Raw genomic sequence first — 23186 nt, forward strand, 5'->3', positions numbered from 1 at the left:
AATTTCTTACGCCCCAAAATATAGTGCTACAGTGTGGGTGAAGGTATCGGTGTTACTTCCAGCAGACCTTCCATAAATGCACCCCCTTCTGGGTTGTGCCAGAAGTAACACAGAGCTGTTTCCAGGTGGAGTGGGAGGCAGTCTATTTAACTCTCTCTTTCTGCAGTGTGAAGCTTGTCTAACTTCACCTCCACCTCTTCTCCAGTCTGCCCTATTCACATCTCATCCTATCTATGTGTGAAGATGCACTCAGGGTTCATTTCTTTAAACTCTCAGATCAAAAGCTCAGTCCAGTCAAAAAGCCTTAGAGAAGTCTTTCTGAGATAGGGTCCACCCAGTTGACTATGGTGGGGGGGGGGGGGGGATGTTTGCTGCTTTTCAGGATAGTCTGAGTGAATCATATCCCAGATTATTGGGTCCAAGCTGTGGTTTAGAAAGGTTCCGTACTAAAGTTCAGCAATCTTCCCCAAAAATATCTTTTCAAGGAAACCCAGTGGCACACAAGAAGAGGGGTATTTTGCTCATCCAAATAGATTTCCTAATGAGCAGGGGTGCCAGTTCCAACTGCAGAAATCAGAGCAGGATTCTACTCAACACTGTTCTTGGTTCCAAAATATTCAGGTTGATTCAGGCCAGAATTAGACCTAAAGGTCCTAAACTGTTACCTTTTTTTAACAAGTAATAAACCTCTGGGTGTAGCCTTTTCAAACAGAATATGTGGAAACCATAATAAAGGGTACAAGGAAGGACTAGTGGCTGCTATCCCTCAATTTGAGCATCCCGGTATTCAAGCCACATCAGAGGTTTCTGTAGTACTCATTACTAGGAGCCACATCTACAGTTCTCCACTTCCTTCCTAACAAACGGAGCATGTATCTGGAACAAGGGGGTACTACTCTACCATTATCTTGAAGACCTTCTAGTAGTAACAAATCTCATTGGGAAGCACTGCCCAGCAGACAGCTAGTTTGGAACTATCTGAGAAAGTTTGGCTGACTGGTGAATGAAAGGAAATGTCAACTTCAGCCTTCTCAATCAATTCAGTACTTACGAATGCTGTTTGATACGAGCAAGGGAAAAGGGTTTTTGCCAGACTCCAAAATAGTCCTCCTTTAGTAGAGAGTGACCTTTGTGAGGAGACCTTTAGTCCTGTCTGCTGGCCAGTGTCTTGGGGTCCTAGATGTATTGTCTTAAACAATCTGGTGTTTTTTAAACAATACCAATGCCTTGGACCCAAAGGCACAGTTGGGTTTTTCAATTGGTGCTCCTTAAACCAATAGGTCAGGAGGAATCTTTACCCTTGAATCTGGATCTCCCAAGCAGTCAACCTAGGCATGTGTTGGTGGTCCATCACAAGGCAGGCTCCTTAACCCTGGGGACTGGATTATTGTTACTTCAGTTGACAGTCTCCAGGGCTGGGGGAAGGGGGGGGTGCACATTCTCAGGCCTAGGCATTTCAAAGGAAATGGTCTCTTCCTCTGGGATTATCCTTAGGTATCTTGAAAATCAAGGTAGTATTCCAGGCTCTCCTTTTCTTTAAATTGCTACTTCAGCATCAAAAAGTGAGGTTGAAAAGTTTAAATGGCAGTGGTATATATATCAGGGAGGTAATCTCTATCCAAAAGTTTCACCATTGTCACAACTTTGCTGACCCCGTGAAGTAGTCATTGAACATTTGCCATGTTCAGAAAAACGTCTCCATATGTCGATAGTATGGCCTCATGCCACAATGCCAGACTGCCTTGTATTTCTCAAGGACTCTGGATTCCAGTGCTTTGGAAACAGTCATGGAAGTTTCCCCTGCTCTATGTATTGCCTCCTGCTTCTTGGACATTCGCAGACTTGCATCTCACCAGTGGTCATCTGCAATGCAACTGGTCGGTCTCAATGATATATTTGTTAATCACTACAAGCTGGATTTGCTTTCTGATCTTCAAGTTGAGTTTGGCTATACAGTGGAAGGGGTGCCTGGCATACAGAAAATTCAATGAAAAGCTCTTACAGTGATTTTACTTTCCAGGTGCCTCATCATGTCAGCACAATTTACCTTTTTGTGTCTATTTTTTTTAGGACTTTGTTATAATAACACTGAGGAGATATTTTAAGCTATGAAAAGAGGTCTGTCCTGGGGTCTCATGGGCAGAGGCTAACTCACCATTGCTGACATGGTGAGGCACCTGGAAAGGAAAATTATGGTAAGAGTTGTTCTCACTCTTGCCCTTAATAGGAGTAACCGTTTTACTTCTTCCTTAATATACTTGTGCACATTTGTAATGTTGTCCAGGGTGTCCTGAGTTTCAGGCAGCCCTGTCAAACAGCACAGCCAGGCTGGAGGTATCATATTTCTCCACTAGAGTAAAGCAATACAGCTGGTCACCTCTTTGCCTAGTACTTGGAAATGGACAGTGAGGGAGAAGTAGTGGACTGATAAGGTCGCCCTTCCCTCTCTCTCCTTTTATTACTATAGGGTTGATTTACTAAAGACAAATAGACTGTGCACTTCGCAAGTGCTGTTGTGCTCATTTTCCTTAGAAAATATGCTGAAACGTCACTTTGTAAAGGATATCCAATAAGGTGCAAGGAAAATGTAACAAAAAACAGCATTTTTGTTTGCACATGATTGGATAAAGGAAATCAGCAGAGCTTTATCACATTTACTAAGCTCTGAGTGAAAATGCACTTGCAAATCACACAATTTATTTGCCTTTGATAAATTCACCTTTATGTTCTTTGTCAGCTTCTTGGCATGCTGCTGAATTCTATTTGTTCAAAGTGTATCATGAAGACAAATTCAATAATGTATTAGTTGCATTTAAAAATACCTGCATTCAACAATACATTAATATTTTAAATTATTACATAAGTACATTAAATTATGTTTTCAATCTGCCCTGGATTTAAGCTCCAGCTGCATACAAGTAAAATCAAGATATACTACTGCATAATAAAGTTTGTACGATTACTCACCTAAACAGTATAAGGCTAATTCATTTCCACCATAGTAGCTGTGAAGCTTCCCCCATTGGGCCTGCCAGAAGTCACCTGATGCTCCCCAGAAACGCTGCAGGTGCCTGAAATAAGGATAAAGTCAAGACAACAAATGTAAAATGTGATACCAGCCTAGGCTTATGATGTTTATGTGTTGGTGAGACATGCATTGCCTCTGAATAAAATCTGTGAAAACAATGAGTTGAGGCTAAGTAAATAAGTACCATAAAAACATTAAAGCTAAAATTCCAGTGGATATTAAAAATACAATGTAACACAGCCATGTATTTTTTAAAACTAATAAAATACACACACATTAATATATATATATATATATATATATATATATATATATATATATATATATATATATATATATATATATATATATATATATATATATATATATATATATACACACACATACATACATACATACACACACACACATACATAATACATATACACACAAACAAACCGCCCGGTGATCAGTCAAACTCCATTGAAAACCCCATTGAAATCCATGCATCTGGAACCCTGCACGTAGATTAGGGGCTGGGCACATGGATTAGTCCCCTGGCCCCCTTATGGACAGGCCGCCACCGATATAATTTGCATATACAATATATAATCTAAATGCACATTTCTGAACCTCTCCTGATATTAGCCTCTCATAATATCTTCTAAAGTGGCACTCACATTTGGAGAAAGATGGTGTGACAGTGCTGCACCTTGTCATTGTGTCAGAAGGCTTAGATGTCACCCAGAGTTAGGGCAGTTTTTAAAGCAAAAGGGGCAGCTGCCCTGGGCCCTGTCATTGTTGTGGGGCCCAAAGCAGCTGCCTCATACTTGCCAACTATCCTGGTTTAAATTCCCTTGTTCCTTGAAGTGTTAGTCCTGTGCTATGTCCCAATATGTCAGTGTGAATTGCAGCTACTAATGCTGCCTGCTCTGCCCTATTGTTGTGTATGGATGACTCACCGGCAGACCCTGTGTTTACATGTAAATAACCGGCATTAATATGTAAATAGTGGCAGCATTCATATGTATATCATGCCCCTCAAGGTCAAATCCACCATCACCTATACTGAATACTGCTCACTGAGGAGGTAAAGGGGTATGCTCGAAAGTCCTGCCTACAACTGTGGTCATTAAGCTCAACATCTGCCTGTTCTGCAAAGGCAAGCAAATTGGTGGGGGGGGGGGGGTAGGCAGAGAGGGAATTACAGTTTGAGGTGCACAGGTGATCAAGGAGGGGATGTATGGAGGCAAGGAAGGCGGGTCCAAAGATGAGCAGAGGAGACAGATAGAGTTAAAGGGGTGGAGGGTTGGAGTGGAGAGGATGGGGGAGGTTTGGGGTGCAGAGGTTAGCAGGGGTTTTAGGATGCAAAGGTGTACCGACAGGGTGGATAAAGATGTAGGTCATGTGTAGGGCAGCCCATTAATTTCAATGGGCTGCTTTATGCACTAGAAATGCAGAAGAAAGTCCCTAACCCTTTTTCAAAATCACACGGTTCCAAGGCACATGTCAGCAGATGTGTAAGGGTGTCATTAACAATTGATGGCATTGCTGTGTATCTGCTAAAGGGCAGCATGTTTCTGTGGTGTCAGAAAGGTGATTTTGCATGCATTCCTGAAACACACAAATGTGAACACGGGCTAAATGTCTCAGTTACATTGGTGGTCAGTATAAATCTTCTGATTACATTGGGGCTTGGTGCACAAACCTTTCATTCACACTAGTGGCCAGTGTGGAGGTCCCCATACATTGGTGCTCAGAGTAATTCCTCCTTACATTGGTGGTTACTGTGAATGTTTCCATTACATTGGTGGACAGTGTAAATCTTCTCATTACATTGTATGAAAGGATTCTACACCAAGCACCAATGTAATGAGAAGATTTACACTGACCACCAATGTAATAGAAGCATTCACGGTAACCACCAATGTAAGGAGGGATTTACACTGACCACCAATGTAAGGGTAAAAAAAAAATATATATATATATCACACTGGCCACTAGTGTGAATGAAAGGATTCTACACCAAGCACCACACTAGTGGGCAGTGTGAATGTTCCCCTTACATTGGTGGTCAGTGTAAATCCCTCCTTACATTGGTTGTTACTGTGAATTCCTCTATTACACTAGTGGTCAGTGTAAACTCCTATTATATCGGTGGTCAGTGTAAACCCCTATTACATTGATGGCCAGTAGTAATGTGCTTGGTGTTCGAGTCGAACATGCTGTTCGCCCGTTCAGCGAATACCGAATGTTATGGGCCGTTCGCGCCAAATTCGTGTGGCGCTCACGACCCACAATGCACTGAGCCATCGCAGTGCATTGCTGGTTCATGATTGGCCAATCACAGCGCCGGCAGCGAGGAGAGCCATAATTGCCTGTGGCCAATTATAGCTCAGGGGGTTCAGTACATGCCCCACACTATATAAGGCTGCCAGCGCGGTGGCCTTGTGTAGTGTGTTCCGGCGTGCATAGAAAGAGCAAGATAGGCAGGGACAGTGTGTTCTTTTCTCAGGCATCTGCAGTATACACCTGTATATACCCTTTATTGCTGGTGTTCTCCAATACAGGTATCTGCAGCATTTACAGTGGGTGTTGTGTGCCTTCAGCACAATGTACACTACCCAATTGCTGGTTTTCCCTGCAGGCCATTACTATGCCTGGAAGGCCAACAAGGAGAGGCAGACAGTCACGAGCCAATAAAAGAGGGCAAGCAGGCTCTGTGTCAAGAGACAACAGTGCTGGTCATAGACGCGGTGCATCGTCATCAGCGCGTGGCCATGGGGCACGCTTGTCCTTATTTTCGGCAGCTGGAAGTGTTGAGCCACATCATGCTGAAGACTTGGTAGAGTGGATGACCAAGCCCTCATCCTCTCTCACCCAGGCTCAGGGTACTAGCAAAGCAGCTGCCAACGCGTCCTCTTCCCTTGTCTTAATGTCATCAGTCACTCCTTCCCTAGACCCACCATGTCCTCCTGAGGAGTCTCCCGAACTGTTTGAGCACAGTGTTGGGTGGAGGATGCCCAGCGTTTTGAAGGCTCTGATGATGATACCCAGCTAGAGGAAGGCAGTAGCGTGAGCGCAGAGAGAGAGGGGATGCTCAAGAAGGACAGCAATCTGGCAGTCACGTTTCACCAGCTGCAGCATACTGCCAGGTTTGCTTCAGTGATGAAGAGGGAGGGGATGATGAGGTCACTGATTCCACGTGGGTGCCTGATAGGAGAGAGCAGGAGGAGGAGGAGGTACATCTCCGACGAGGCAGGATGCCCTCCGGGGGCCAGCTTAGGGGCAGCACACTGACTGAATCACACCGCAGAGCTCCACCTGTGCAGGACGCTGTTTCTGCGAGTTATTCCAAAAGTTCTTTGGTGTGTGCCTTTTTTGAGACGAGTGCATCAGATCGCACCGCTGCCATTTGCAACATATGTCTCAAGCGTATCTCGTGTGGCCAAAACATCAGCCGCTTGGGCATCACATGCTTGACCAGACATATGTTGACCTGCCATGCAGCTCGTTTGCAAGCGTACCTCAAAGACCTGCACCAAAGAACAAATCGGACCTCTCCTTACTCCTCATCAGCTGGGATCTCCAACCTCACTAGACCTTCAGTGCTCTCTGAAACCTGCACTGAGATGAATGAAGGTGTAGAATTAGGTGCGTCACAGCCAAGTACTTGCGGGCACTCTGCTAGCAGTACACCCTCGTCCGATTGTAGCAGGCAAATTTCCCTGCCCCAGCTGCTGGACCGTCAAAAGAAGTTCACTCCCAGCCATCCACATGCCCAGCAGTTGAATGCTAGCTTGGCTAAATTGCTAGCACTTCAACTGCTGTCTTTTCAGTTGGTAGACTCGGCCCCCGTTCCGCGAGTTTGTGCAATGTGCAGTTCCTCAGTGGCAGGTCCCCGAACGCCACTTTTTCTCATGGAAGGCAATTCTGGCTCTCTACCGACACGTGCAAGGCAATGTCCATGCCTCGCTGGACAGGGTGGTCAGTGGTAAGGTGCATATTATCGCTGATTCATGGTCCAGCAGGCATGGACAGGGATCTTACCTATTTTTCACGGCCCATAGGGTCACTCTTCTGGCAGCTGGGAAAGATGCAGGATAAGGCGCAGTAGTGTTGGAGGTTGTTCCACCACCGGGCCTCCAAAATGCTACTACTGGTTGTGACACACCTCTCTCCTCTACCCCCTCCTCTTCTTCCTCCATGGCCTCTTCCAGTGCTCTGTCTTCGGAACCAGCGGTGCTCCGTAGGCGTTCAAGGGGCTACGCAAGTACGCAGGCAAAATTATGCCATGCCATGCTTGCGCTAGTTTGTTTGGGGGACAGGAGCCACACTGGGGCAAATATTTTGTCAGCTCTGCAGGGGCAGGCCGAGAGGTGGTTGACGCCATGCCAGCTTAAGCCAGGAATGGTGGCTTTGCGACAATGGCACCAACCTCCTCTCTGCCCTCCGACAGGGACAACTGACCCATGTGCCCTGTGTGGCTCACATCTTTAACCTGGTGGTGCAGCGGTTCTTGGGCAGGTACTCGGGCTTACAGGATGTCCTGAGGCAGGCCAGGAAAGTCTGTGTGCATTTCCGCCGATCATTTAATGCCAGTGCTCGGCTGGCTGAGCTTGAAAAGGAGTTAAACCTGCCCAAGAACTGCCTTATATGTGACATGCCCACCAGGTGGAACGCAATGTAGGCCATGCTGCAATGGCTGCACACGCAGCAGAGGGCCATCAATGAGTACCTGTGCGACTAAGGCACCAGGACAGGGTCAGGGGAGCTCGTTTTTTTTTTTCACCGTGCCAGTGGAGCATTATCAGGGATGCATGCACTGTTCTGTCACCATTTGAGGAGGCCACAAGGATGGTGAGCAGTGACAGTGCATGCATCAGTGACACTGTACCTCTTGTCCACCTCTTGGAGCATACGCTGCGTGCAATAATGGACAGGGCACTGGAGGCAGAACAGAGGCAGGAAGAGGAGGACTTCCTTGCCTCTCAAGGCCCCCTTTATCGGAGGAGGAGGAGGAAGAGGAGGAGGAGGAGGAGGAGGAGGAGGAAGAGGAGGAGGAGGAGGAGGAGGAGGAGGACTTCCTTGCCTCTCAAGGCCCCCTTTATCGGAGGAGGAGGAGGAAGAGGAGGAGGAGGAGGAGGAGGAGGACTTCCTTGCCTCTCAAGGCCCCCTTTATCGGAGGAGGAGGAGGAGGACTTCCTTGCCTCTCAAGGCCCCCTTTATCGGAGGAGGAGGAGGAGGACTTCCTTGCCTCTCAAGGCCCCCTTTATCGGAGGAGGAGGAGGAGGAGGAGGAGGAGGAGGAGGAGGAGAAGGACTTCTTTACCTCTCAAGGCCCCCTTTATTGTCGTCGGAGGAGGAGGACTTCCTTGCCTCTCAAGGCCCCCTTTATCGGAGGAGGAGGACTTCCTTGCCTCTCAAGGCCCCCTTTATCGGAGGAGGAGGAGGAGGAGGACTTCCTTGCCTCTCAAGGCCCCCTTTATCAGAGGAGGAGGAGGAGGAGGACTTCCTTGCCTCTCAAGGCCCCCTTTATCAGAGAAGGAGGAGGAGGAGGACTTCCTTGCCTCTCAAGGCCCCCTTTATCGGAGGAGGAGGAGGAGGAGGAGGAGGAGGACTTCCTTGCCTCTCAAGGCCCCCTTTATCGGAGGAGGAGGAGGAGGAGGAGGAGGACTTCTTTGCCTCTCAAGGCCCCCTTTATTGTCATCGGAGGAGGAGGAGGACTTCCTTGCCTCTCAAGGCCCCCTTTATCGGAGGAGGAGGACTTCCTTGCCTCTCAAGGCCCCCTTTATCAGAGGAGGAGGAGGAGGAGGAGGACTTCCTTGCCTCTCAAGGCCCCCTTTATCAGAGGAGGAGGAGGAGGACTTCCTTGCCTCTCAAGGCCCCCTTTATCGGAGGAGGAGGAAGAGGAGGAGGAGGACTTCCTTGCATCTCAAGGCCCCCTTTATCGGAGGAGGAGGAGGAGGAGGAGGAGGAGGAGGACGTCCTTGCCTCTCAAGGCCCCCTTTATCGTCGGAGGAGGAGGAGGAGGAGGACTTCCTTGCCTCTCAAGGCCCCCTTTATATCGGAGGAGGAGGAGGACTTCCTTGCCTCTCAAGGCCCCCTTTATCGGAGGAGGAGGAGGAGGAGGACTTCCTTGCCTCTCAAGGCCCCCTTTATCGGAGGAGGAGGACGACTTCCTTGCCTCTCAAGGCCCCCTTTATCGGAGGAGGAGGAGGAGGACTTCCTTGCCTCTCAAGGCCCCCTTTATTGGAGGAGGAGGAGGAGGACGACTTCCTTGCCTCTCAAGGCCCCCTTTATTGGAGGAGGAGGAGGAGGACTTCCTTGCCTCTCAAGGCCCCCTTTATCGGAGGAGGAGGACGACTTCCTTGCCTCTCAAGGCCCCCTTTATCGGAGGAGGAGGAGGAGGAGGAGGAGGACTTCCTTGCCTCTCAAGGCCCCCTTTATCGGAGGAGGAGGAGGAGGAAGACTTCCTTGCCTCTCAAGGCCCCCTTTATCGGAGGAGGAGGAGGAGGAAGACTTCCTTGCCTCTCAAGGCCCCCTTTATCGGAGGAGGAGGAGGACTTCCTTGCCTCTCAAGGCCCCCTTTATCGGAGGAGGAGGAGGACTTCCTTGCCTCTCAAGGCCCCCTTTATCGGAGGAGGAGGAGGAGGAGTACTTCCTTGCCTCTCAAGGCCCCCTTTATCGGAGGAGGAGGAGGAGGAGGACTTCCTTGCCTCTCAAGGCCCCCTTTATCGGAGGAGGAGGAGGAGGACTTCCTTGCCTCTCAAGGCCCCCTTTATCGGAGGAGGAAGAGGAGGAGGAGGACTTCCTTGCCTCTCAAGGCCCCCTTTATCGGAGGAGGAGGAGGAGGAGGAGGAGGAGGACTTCCTTGCCTCTCAAGGCCCCCTTTATCGGAGGAGGAGGAGGAGGAGGAGGAGGACTTCCTTGCCTCTCAAGGCCCCCTTTATCGGAGGAGGAGGAGGAGGACTTCCTTGCCTCTCAAGGCCCCCTTTATCGGAGGAGGACTTCCTTGCCTCTCAAGGCCCCCTTTATCGGAGGAGGAGGAGGAGGAGGAGGACTTCCTTGCCTCTCAAGGCCCCCTTTATCGTCGTCGGAGGAGGACTTCCTTGCCTCTCAAGGCCCCCTTTATCTTCGGAGGAGGAGGAGGACTTCCTTGCTTCTCAAGGCCCCCTTTATCGGAGGAGGAGGAGGCCTGTGTCAGCATGAAGGTGGAGCCTGGCACTCAGCATCAGCAGTCTTTTAGGGATGATTTACAGTCCCAAGAAACACGTGGACTTGTACGTGGCTGGGAGGAGGTGGCTGCGGATCATGCTGTCCTTAGTGACCCAGAGGACTCCGGACCGAATGCCTCAGCTAACTTACGCTGCATGGTCTCCCTGATCCTGCAAAGCCTGCGGAAGGCTCCTCGTATTCTTCGGATCAATTAGAGGGACCATTACTGGCTGGCCACTCTCCTTGATCCATGGTACAAGGGTAAGGTTGCGGACCTTATCTTGCCGTCGCAGAGGGAGCAGAGGATGAGACAGCTCCAGGAGGCCTTGCAGAAAAGTCTGTGCAACGCGTTCCCAGAGACTGGGAGGTTACAAACTCCTGGTCCTGGACGTGTTGCTGAGGCTTCGGTCAGTCACAGGAGTGGTGGAGAAGGTGGCCGTCTGACCGATGCGTTCAGACAATTTTTTAGTCCGCAGCCCCAAGGTATGATCGGTTCCAGCAACCATCGCCAGCGTCCGATTTACATGGTGCAGGAATACCTAGGGGCAAGGTCAGACTTGGACACCTTTCCCACTGAAAATCCTCTGGCTTACTGGGTCTTGAGGATGGATCACTGGCCAGAGCTTGCACATTATGCAATTGAGCTATTGGCATGTCCTGCATCCAGCGTTCTTTCGGAACGCACCTTCAGTGCTGCTGGAGGCTTTGTAACCGATCACAGGGTGCGCCTGTCCACCGACTCGGTTGATCGACTGACCTTCCTAAAGATGAATCAGACTTGGATCACCACCAGCTACCAAGCACCTGAAGCCGATATAACCGAATAATTTTTTTTTTTTAAATGTCACATCCCTTCAAGACTGCCTATGCTGATGCCGAGTGACTGTCTTGTTATGTTGACTGACTACCCTCTTCCTCCTCAATGATCCTGCTGATAGCTTGGAAGAACATTTTTGGCTCTGGGTTATGCCACCAGCCCACTTTTTCAGCCCCTGTTTAAGGGGGGCGGGCAATTACAATTTTGGATGCAATGCTTTGCAGTAGGGCTCATTCCTGCCCTCCAACTAGAGTATATGGAAGAGGTTGCAGTGTCATAGCACCAGCAAGCAGTGCCTAAGGCCCAATTTTTCAGCCCCTGTTTAACAGGGGCATGCAATTACAATTCTTGATATAATATTTCACAGCAGGGCCTGTTCCTGCGCCCACCGAGAGTAACTGTGAGGACTTACAGTGTTGTGGCATCAGCACCACCACCACAACCACCAGAAGGCCCAATTTTTCTACCTCTGTTAACAATGGCATGTAATTACAATTCATGATATAATCGCTCACAGCAGGGCGCTCCAGCGCCCACCAAGAGTCACTTTGAGGGCTTACAGTGTTGTGGCAACACCAACACCTTAGGCCCCCATTTCTGCAGAGCATATAGGGCAGGCCCCTACTTTCAAACATCCAACTTACAAACATCCCCTACTTGCAAACGGAAGGAGACAACAAGAAGTGAGATGAAAAAAAAGACGGACCGCAACATTTTTTTTATACAGGGGTGATAACCCTACGTTTTCCAAAAAGCTTAAAAATTGATTTTTTGACTGGTGCTACACTTTAAAAATGTACCAGTTTAAAATTGCAAACAGATTCTACTTAACACAACAAACCTACACAGTCCCTGTCTTGTTTGCACCGCCTGTATACTGCTGTTCTGAGTATATAGGGCCTGGGGGCCCCGCGCCTTTCCTTTTTTAATTTGTGTACGGGGTTCCCCTTAATATCCATACAAGACCCAAAGGGGCTGGTAATGGGCAGGGGGGGGGGGGCTACCCATGCCATTTTTCTCAATGATTTTCATCCGTATTGGCGAAACCAGATATTACATTAAAACGGCAAGCAGTTTTAATTTACTTTTTTTCCGTTAAATTTAAATTTTTTGCAGGGACTGTTCTAAACACGGGAAACACGTGACACTTCACAGGCATACTACAGACACCCCCCGGGCACGATATTTAAAGGAATATTTCACTTTAATCGTCATTAACCGGTTCCCGACCAGCGCACGTCGATGTACGTCGGCAGAATGGCACAGGCAGGCATATTGGCGTACAGGTACGTCCAATCTTTAATGCCGCTCTGCCAGCTGGTCGGGACCCCCGTGAGTCCGGTTGCGGGTCCCGTGGACTCGATCACCGCAGGCATACCCGCGATCGTCTCACGGGGCGGCTGAACGAGGAAATGCCGTTGTAAACAGCATTTCCCCGTTCTGCCTAGCAACTAGTGACACTGATCTCTGCTCCATGTGAGTGGAGCAGAGATCAGTGTTCACTAAATTAAAGCCCAGCTCCCCACAGTTAGTAACACACCCCTAGGAACACTTAGCCCCTTACACTGCCACCCACTGGTTAACCCCTTCACTGCCAGTGTAATTTACACAGGAATCACTGCATTTATATAGCAGTGATTGCTGTATAAATGACAATGGTCCCAAAAATGTGTCAAAAATGTCCGATGTGTCTGCCATAATGTCGCAGTCACAATAAAAAATCACTGTTCGCCGCCATTACTAGTAAAAAAAAAAGTTAATAAAAATGCCATAAAACTATCCATTTTGTAAATGCTATAACTTTTGCGCAAACCAATCAATAAAAGCTTATTGCGATTCTTTTTACCAAAAATATGTAGAAGAATACGTATCGGCCTAAGCTGAGGGAAAAAAATGTTTTTTTATATATTTTTGGGGGATATTTATTATAACAAAAAGTAAAAAATAATGCATTTTTTTCAAAATTGTCGCTCTATTTTTGTTTATAGCGCAAAAAAATAAAAACCGCAGGGGTGATCAAATACCACCAAAAGAAAGCTCTATTTGTGGTAAAAAAAGGACGTCAATTTTGTTTGGGAGCCACATCGCATGACCGCGCAATTGTCAGTTAAAGCAACGCAGTGCCGAATCGCAAAAAGTGGTCTGGTCTTTTACCAGCAAAATGGTCCGGGGCTAAAGTGGTTAAAATCAGTGCTCCCCAAAAAAAAACATCCGTTTTAAAAAAAAATTTTTGCCATTGACCCATGTCCCCTGTGGCAGGAGCTGGGTCCTCAAACCCTTTTTAGGACAATATCTTGCATATTAACTATTAAAATTAACACTTTTTATTTCGAACGTTCGAGTCCCATAGACTCACAATGGAGTTCTAAATTTCACACAAATTTTCGGTCCGTTCGAAAGTTCTGGTGCGAACCGAAACGGGGGGTGTGCGGCTCATCCCTAATGGCCAGTGTAAACCTCCATTACATTGGTGGCCAGTGTTGAAACGCCTTTTTATATTGGTAGTTGGTAAAAAAAAAATCCCCCCAGCACTGCCACTGATCCCAGGAGTTCTAGGATTCCTAAGAGTTTTCTGTTAATTGATGGGTCCGCTCACCTCCTCGGTCCGTGCTGTGCAGGCAGTGAGGAGATGATGTGCTGTAACCTCTAGAAACCAGTGAGCAGTATTACTGTACAGTAATCTCTAGCAACCAATCAACAAGCAACTAATCAGTGAGCCGTAATGTGAGCTGTAACCTCTAGCAACCAGTCAGTAAGTGGTAATGATATGCTGTAACCTCTGGCAACAAATCACAATCGCTGCCTGATCAGATACACTTAACTGATTTTGAGTATAGCTGCTATTGTATGTCTCAGAGCAGGTGGAGAGCGAAATTGCATGGGGGGGCGGCCCCAAGAAAATGTTCGCCCAGGGCCCAATAAATATTAAAGACGGCCCTGCCCAGGGTTCTCATTTATGCAGGCTGAGACACTGGGATATCTGCTCTGAGAGGAGGAAACATGTTTTACGGTTTTCTCCAGGATATTTTCTCCCGGATTGGGTTCTGGAGACCAGGGGCCTTGTAGAGACATGGAAGGGATGACGTCTCTAACCCTGTGTTTTCATTTTACTGAAAACCAGCATCCCGATTGTGCAGGTGCACACTGCCTTTTAAATATAGAGGCCGTCCATGGTTTATGGCTCTTTCTGTGGAGACAAGCAGCTGTACAAGCAGTGTGTGTGTGTGTGTGAGAACATAGTGCCTTCTGGCATCAAAGAAAGGCGATCTGACAAAGCCATCACTTGAGAATGGTATTAAAGTGGGAGTAAACTCCCTTGGTTGATTTTTACCAATAGGTACAGTAAATATCTCCTAAATGTGCACAGTTTAGAAGATATTTACTTATGAAGCCACATACCTGTGCCATTCCTTCAGAGTCCTGTGCTGTGAACAGTGGCTCCCACGCATGTGACATTGGGGCTCGTCCAATCAAAGGATCGGATCCACCAATCCGGAAGGATGACCGGGTGAAGTTGGAAGCCCCCTCATCTCTGACAGCGTGCCAATGGAGAGCTTTGTTTGAGGTAAGTTAAGGTAAGTTTTCACATAATGTGCTAGTATGTGATGCATACTAGCACATTATAACTTTACCTTGCAGGTTTAAAAAAAATATAAAAAGCTGGTGGTTTGCTAGCACTTTAAGAGACTGTGTATTAGAGGTCGACCGATATATCGGCCGATATTTGCCGTTTTTTTAAATAATCGGCATCTGCCGATTGTGCTGATAAAAAGCCGATTTAGAACTACAGGGACTTTGAAAGGACTTCTGTAATAGAAGTCAGTGCAAGTTGCCTGAGTCGTCATAGAAACGTCTTCCTCCTCTCTGGGCAGGCTGCCAAGAAAAGAACAGAAAGATACAATGTTTACACTTGAATGAATGAAGTCATCTCTGTGTGTAGAAGTTCTCAGTTTAACCATTTAAAGACTAAATCTTTTCTGACACTTGTTGCTTACAAGTAAAAATCCTGTATTTTCTGCCAGAAAATCACTTAGACGCCCCCCAAAAATTATATATATATTTTTTTAGCAGAGATCCTAGGGAATAAAATAGCGGTTGTTGCAATATTTTATGTCACACGGCATTTGCACAGAGGTCTTTCAAATGCATTTTTTTGGGGAAAAAAATACACTATTTAAAAAATAAAAATAAAATAAAAACAGTAAAGTTAGCCCATTTTTTTTTTCGTCCAAAAGTTTTGACTACCTGTTTTTATTTAATATATAGTTTTTTTTTATCTAAATCATACAAGTAAACTGATTGGAGGTTTGTTTTGTTTAATAAATGTTTAAATGTAAGAAATTTTCTGTATCACTTATGAAGACTGCTTTCACACTGGAGCGGGCAGGCGTTGATGGTAAAACGCAAGTTTTAGCGGCTCTTTACCATCATTTTAGCGGTGCTATTTGGCTGCTAGTAGGGCACATATAACCCAGCTAGCGGCCAAGGAAGAGGTTAAATGCGCCCATGAAGCACTGCTGCCAAATCGCATTGCATGCGCTTCGGCAGTGGTGCCCATTCATATCAATGGGCAGGAGTGGTGGAGGAGCGGTATACACCACTCCAAAGATGCTGCTTGCAGGACTTTTTTTTTTTAAGATCCTGCCAGCGCATCGCCTCAGTGTGAAAGCACTCTGTCTTTCACACAGACTGCAGGGGAGCCATTTTGCAGGCACTTTACAGGCGCTATTTTTAGCCCAAAAGCGCCTGAAAAACGCCCCAGTGGGAAAGGTGTGTTAGATCAAGGAGGATTAAAAAAAAAAAAAAAAAGGAAAAATATAAATAAATAAAATAAAATCGGCCTAACATAATCGGCCCAAAAAAAAAAAAAAAAAAAAAAAAAAAAAAAAAATCGGCATCATATATCGGCTATCGGCCGCCATGATTTCTAAATATCGGCATCGGCCAGAGAAAAACCCATATCGGTCGACCTCTACTGTGTATAATTATTAGGTAGGGGCCTGCGGAGTCACCAGTTGGGCCATTTGTCTTGACAAGGCTGAATGAGATAATGTGAGGAGTATGTGCAGAGACAGGCTCCGAAACTATGTAGTCTGGATAGCCAGGAGGCTGGAACATTTCTATTTGTCGCTGTGATGCTAAAAACTTCTGCAAGGGTAGCCTTTTGTTTGAGTTTACTTTTGAGTAAAAGTAGCCAAAAAGCCCTGAAACACACTCCTCCTCTGGCTGGACTAAGGTGCTACTCTAGAGCCGAGTCCCAAAAATGGATTGCACGAAAGGCCAGTCAGGTTCTGATGACAAGAACATGCTGACACATGAAGAGAGAGATTCCTTTCATTGCCCAATCACAGACTGAGATCATCAACAGAGAAAAGTGAGGTCACTCATCTGGGTAGTACAATTCCATGGACTCGTTGAGCAACATTAAAATCCAAACAGTAAAACCATTCCTATTTACAAAATGTATGTGACCTATGTAGTTAGCCGATTACCAGAGTTCAGCTTTATTCATGCTCAGCTACTCAGGGTGAATGGATCATTGACCTGTGATAACATAGATGAAAGGCTGTGCTGAACTACAGTCACAAGACTCAGTCACCAGATAACAGGAAGCCACATTATTCATTGTGATTATATAAAGCCACAGCCTTCTTTGTTTACTACAGATATGAGATGTTCGTGAACATATTGCATAAAAGTAGTAGCGTCTAGATAAAAAGGAGAACGATTCAAATAAATCTTTCAAGTATGGCTTAAAAGCAATCATATTATTTAAATCATGTCTATTCTATATATTTGTGAATATGTCACTTGACACTGCTATGCACAAGTGCCTTCGGGAACAGGTTAATAGTACCCTGAGAAAAGTATGGATTTTCATTCCTTCCTCTTGTGGGCAGGTACAGTCAGGGCCGTTTTTAAGGCAGGGCAAAAGGGGCAGCTGCCCTGGGCCCTGTCATTGTTGTGGGGCCCAAAGCAGCTGCCTCATACTTGCCAACTATCCTGGTTTAAATTCCCACATCCCTTGAGGTTTTAGTCCTGTGCTGTGTTCCAATATCTCAGTGTGAAGTGCTGCTACTAATGCTGCCCAGCTCTGCCCTATTGTTGTGTACAGATGACTCACCTGCAGACCCTGTGTTTACATGCCAATTAATGGCATTCATATGTAAATAGCGACAGCATTCATATGTAAATAGTGGCGACCGACGGCATTGAAATGTATATCATGCCCCCCCGAGGTCATATCCACAGTAATCTCTAGCAACCTACCAACAAGCAGAAATCATGTGCTGTAACCACTAGCTACTAATCAGTAAACCGTAATGTGTGCTGTAACCTCTAGCAACCAGTCAGTGAGCGGTAATGATACACTGTAACCTCTGGCAACCAATCGCAATAGCTGCCTGATCTGATTCAGTAAACTGATTTTGAGTCTAGCTGCTATTTATTGTACGAGTTAATGCTTCTGTCTAGTTTTAATTGTTAACAAGTAGAATCAAAAAGAGAGAAGTGCACGGATCTTGCTTGGTAAAACAGTTTACTAAACATAAAAACAATAACCGTATGCACTCTCAAGTATCTGAATCGCAGGCTTCTTTGTACACGGCCACCATAGTTTAAGGAGATCAGCTAACACTGGGGCCACTGGTGCAGTTCGATGATAGACTCAACCCTTCCTCCTGAACATTTGTTTTGGTGGAATGCCAGGTTGGGAAGATGTCTTATGCCACGTATACACGAGCGGATTTTCTGTCGGAAAAATCTTGGATGGTTTTTGCAATGGAATTTGCTCAAGCTTGGCATGGATACACACGGTCACACAAAAGTTTACAGAACTTTCGACCGTCAAGTGTGCATGACGTACAACACTACGACGAGCCAAGAAAATGAAGTTCAATGCTTCCGAGCATGTGCCGAATTGTTTCCAAGCATGTGTAGGAATTTTGCACGTTGGAATTGCTACAGATGATCGGAACTTTTTCCGACTGTAAAATTGAGAATCTGCTCTCAATCTTTTGCCGCCAGCAAAAGTCAGATGGAGCATACACACGGTCGAATTTTCCGACCAAAAGCTCACATCGGACTTTTGCTGGTGTAATTTCCGATCGTGTGTACACGACATAAGGCCCATACCTGTACTGTGTTGAGGCCCTCTACAGACAGAAAGCAGATTCTGACTGGCATATGTGTCCAACCACCTACTGCAAGGAGCGCACTGGTTGCATGCCTCCCAAAAATACCTTTAGGGCCTCTCTCTTCTATTAGTATCAACAATAATTACCTTTTTGATACTCATATTTTTGATTCCAAAAACATGTGAACATATTTATATTTGGGTGTTTATGGTGAAACTATTTTAACCTCCCTGGCGGTATGATCATTTCGGATTTTAGGTGCTAAAAGCGGTACAATTATTTTGCATGAAAATTTGGCGTTTTATAGTGTAGTCCTGCAATTCTTAGGAATAACTCTCTTAAATCTGTTCAAACCAGAGTCTAGCAGACATCCCGGGTATGATAAAGTTTGAAAAATGAAATCATAAATTATAATATAATAAATAACTATAAGTAATTATACCAAATAATAATAATATAACAATAATAAAAATGATTCAATAATGTAATCAAGTCAAAAAACACTGAAATTTGCTCAGTTGCAGAATTGTCACTGTCATTATTTTTCAATATTTGATGACAGATCTCCCCACAAATCGCTATCCCTCAATTCTGCGAGTGATTTTAATTTATTATCGCTGTTTTCTAGGTTGGCTAAAATCATTTTTGATGTAAAGGGACAGTTTTGGTTGCTATGGACAATCTCCAGTTTCCTGGCATAAAGAACAGTTTTTATATTATAAAACTGCATGCAGGGCACTGGGCAGAACACTAGGGACAAAGGGGATGTGAAATAATTACATACAGCAAATGTAATCTGTAAGATTACTTTATACTGTATGTATACTGTGTGTTTTACTTTTTGAATTTGGCGCCGATCTCCGTCCCCGTGCGTCGCAACGCTCGCAGGGAATTGAGATTGGCTCCGTGATAGATCCGGCAGAGGACGAGCCGCTCGTACAGCAGGGGGACATCGCTGGATCCAGGGGAGAAGGTAGGTAATCTCCTCCTGCATTCTGCGATGCGGTCCCGAGTCTGGCTCGGGGTTACCGCTTTTGGTACAAAACTTCCACCCCGAGCCAGACTCGGGAACACCGCCAGGGGGGTTAATAAAAGCTCTCACCTGCGTTTTAATTAGCTTTCTTGAAAGTGTTGTTGCAGCAACCCAAAGCGGTGAGTTGGAACTGGCAAGAGAAAAGGTCATATCTGTGGGCTGAAATAAAAATGAGAGATTTCCCCATCCACACAAGTGAGGCAAGTGGAAAAATCCGCTCCGCTGTGCCATTGTATTCTGCTGTCCAAATTTCGATCCATGTGTACCCACCTTTCGGATGTGATCCTTGCACCTAACCTAGTGCTTGCCTGCTCACTAACAATCAAGAAGACTATGAGGTTCATTTACTAAAGGCAAATAGAGAATACGCTTTGCAAGTGCAGTTGAACTCTGCAAGGGAATTTTCTCCAGAACAAGTAAATTAGATGAAGCTTCACTTTCCAAAGAATCACATGCCAGTAAAATAAAAAAAAAAAGGACTTTTTATTTTTTTTGCACATGAATGGCTGATGGAAGTCAGCAGAGCTTTCCCTCATTTACGAAGCTCTGGAACAATTTCTGTGCACAGTAGGATCTGCCTTTATTAAATCAACTCCTTTGTTACCATGTGGAAAAAGAACCAGATCAACCATGCCCTAACAACTACAGCAAAATACAACATGGATACAGCTGATACATTTTAGACACATTCACTGGAACATAGCACACTGTTACAGAACAGTCCTGCATATAATCTTACCATGTGACTGTGTTTCTGAAGGCAGCAAACGTAAGAAGACCAGTGCCTAACACAAAGGCTGTTTTCTTCACAGAGTCCCAAACTTGCCCATCCTAGAAAAACATATGAACCCAGCAACTTAACAGGATATAACAATGGTAAATAGCAATGTTGTAAAAATGGTGGTGTTACATAAAATGGCATGTTCAAATTATATGTTGGTAAAAGACCATTATTGTGAAAAATAACTATGTTTTCAATACTTGTAATAATAGTATTCGGTATATAAATTTCACTTTTTTTATTTTAGAGACTTTTATTTATATTTATATTTACCTTATATATAAACCAAGTTATCCAGCAAAAGTAGTAGTGACATAATTTAGCCAATACAGAAATGTATGGTGCTTATGTATCAAAATAAAATTTCTCATTGCCTATAAGAAGCAATCAGAATCCACATTTCATTTTCAGCTCTGCTCTACAGAAATGACAGCTAAAAATCTGATGATTTGAACTGTTCTTGTTAGCACACTTTTCATACATACAGTAAGTCCCATACATATCAATATATGTCTTTTTAAATCTCTTCAGATATAAGGAGAATGTTAGGAGAAGTTTCAGGCACTACAAGGAGAGGAGCCTCTTGCTCATTATAAGTCATCATTAACATGAGCATGCAGACAGCATACGCAAGTGAATGCAGACGCAGCTGCTGTATGGACTCACCCGTACAGCAGCGTTTGGCAAGCATTCATGGGTGGGTGTGTGGCACCGATCACAGAAATTGTGCATCACAACCACCACTTGAAAAATATATACCCATAAACTAAAAGAGAAAAGTGGTATATAAATGTAATTGTATCGTGTTGTATAAAAAGGTGCATATTCACTTTCCTGACGAGCGTAAAAATCAAATGTTCCAACTTGGCAGGAAGGTGAAAATATGAAACTCCACTAGTTGGTTGATATACCATAATATTATGCTGATATTAGGCTCCAAATTAGTGGTAGATTAACCATAATGTCCCACTATTGAAAAGAGCATCAATTATACTAGCGACTCTACAAAAATTTCTAAATTATATATTATATATATATATATATATATATATTTATATTATACATACATACATACATACATACATACATACATACACACACACACAAATTCTTTTTGAGATAGATAACTATTCAATTTACTGCATTGATCTGTCTTAATTGAATTCTTAACTAAACAATTATATGACGTCATATGCGACTAGAGATATACTTTCCTGTAATAATATTATCTTAATCTTATGATGTAAAATTTTTCTCTTTATTCATTACATTTAATGTTTTCTATATGCATTCCCCTAGGCTGTCAAAAGTATATATAGCCAACATCTAAGGTCTTCATGTTACCTGGCTTCTGCGTTCCACGAGAACAGAGGTGTCACTTTTGCCCATCTGTAAGCAGACAGAAACGTACCCATTATTAATAGGACCACAGTATACACAGCCTCTCAGCAAAGTCAGAAAAAAAAAAAATCACTTTATTATAATCAGTTTACAATGAAAAGATTTCAAGAAAGAATGGCATAATCTATTTCTATATATACACAATGATATGGATTAGGATGCTTCTGGCTAAAGACAGAATGTATATGTGTGTTTTCTTTCATTTCTTATTTTCCTTACACACAAGTGAATAAGTCAGAGCCATTACTTTTCCTCTTCCCTCTGTGGGGATTATTTATTGAAACCTAATGCCATGCACACACGGTCGGACTTTCCAGCAGAAAAAGTCAGACAGAATCATTTCATTGGATATTCCGATCATGTGTGGACTTCAGCTGACTTTTTTTTTTATTTTTTTAACAAAAATTTTTGACGGACCTAGAAATAGAACATGTTTTAACTCTTTCAGACAGAATCATTTCCTATCGGGAAATCTGTTCGTCTGTATGCTGTTCCAAGCGGAACTCCGTCAGAAAAACTAGTGCGCTTCTCTAGATGGTCACAAAAAAGAAATTCCATCTGAATATGTTATAACAACCTTCAATAAACCAATTTCACATTTGAAGTGACATTTCATAAAACTTAAAGTGTTACTAAACCCACAACCATAAAATCAGTCTGTATATGCAGCATAGCATGGGAGAGTAGCTGACCTGCACATGCTCAGTTGTGTCTTTTATGCATTTACTTGTTCATCAGAGCTAGCCAGGTCACATGATATTGACATCACACATGTGGGCAGTCAATGGGTACATCAAGGGGCATGTGCCCATAGACTGGTTACCACTCTCATGCAAAGGTGGAAAGAGGGGGGACAACTTAGAAGGTAAAAACAGAGAGGTTTCTACACGAGTACAAACACAATCATGTTCCTCATCCACCAGCTTGTGCGCAATGAGGTCACATGTGGCTCTGACGCGTTTCTCCCTAATAGGCATCAACTGGGAAAGGAGGCAACTATTAGACTGTTTTACTTAAGCTTTATGAACTGTCACTTCAAAATGTGAAAATGGTTTGTTGAAGGTTGTTATATCATTTTCAGATGCAAATTTTTTCTTTGTGACCACCTAGAGAAGAGCACTGGTATCTTTATTTATATTCCAGGAATTTTTACAAAAGCTTATTTCAACAAGCTGAAGTTAGACGCTGATTGGCTACCATGCACAACTGCACTAGAGCACTCAGCTCCTGCCTCAGTAAATCAACCCCACTGTTTGGTTCCTCTGAGGGTTTCACATAGAGGCAACTGCTGCTGGGCTCTCAAGTAAGAAAAGCCTTAGTGCTCTGGGAATCTTTTGATAGGGGTATAACCTGTAATATAGGTTTGTTTAAAAAACAAAGACTGTAAATACTAAGTTATAAAAGGATTAAAAAATAGTTTAAAACCTTTTAAAAATGTAAAGTAAAATTGACCAAGTTTCACTTCAAATGTCATTGGAAAGAATTTATAATATTAGTTACCCTACACCTCCTCCCACAACAGACAGACAAGGAAAATATATGTCAGCTCAATAGACCCAACAGTGTTACATTTCTACTGTGCCTTCATTGTGGCCACACATACACACACATATATATATTAATCTCAATGCAACTTAGATCCAGTTTTTGTTATACAGGCCATGACCCCTTACATTGCATCTATTTGAATTGAAATGAGTTCCATTCATCAACACCAACAAAGTACACCTCAGCTTCAGTCAGGGCAGACTCGTATGTGAATGCACCAAAAATGTGTCCATCCACTGGCAGAAG

The 23186-nt window shown here is 44.5% G+C and overlaps 1 protein-coding gene across 2 annotated transcripts in view; it reads right to left on the reverse strand.

The window, feature by feature from the left end:
• Positions 1-23186, reverse strand: part of FAXDC2 (fatty acid hydroxylase domain containing 2) — an 88605-nt gene that overhangs the window by 21561 nt on the left and 43858 nt on the right. For both annotated transcript variants that reach the window (XM_077468380.1, XM_077468379.1), the window contains exons 2-4: positions 21336-21380; positions 19950-20041; positions 2968-3071 (exon numbers count right to left, since the gene is read on the reverse strand). In XM_077468380.1, the coding sequence (XP_077324506.1) occupies positions 2968-3071; positions 19950-20041; positions 21336-21380 (241 nt within the window). The remainder of the gene's footprint in view (positions 1-2967; positions 3072-19949; positions 20042-21335; positions 21381-23186) is intronic.

Source organism: Lithobates pipiens, unplaced genomic scaffold (assembly GCF_037356315.1).
Source record: "Lithobates pipiens isolate NorthernLeopardFrog02 unplaced genomic scaffold, aLitPip1_a1.2 Scaffold_8, whole genome shotgun sequence".
Classification (NCBI taxonomy): domain Eukaryota; kingdom Metazoa; phylum Chordata; class Amphibia; order Anura; family Ranidae; genus Lithobates; species Lithobates pipiens.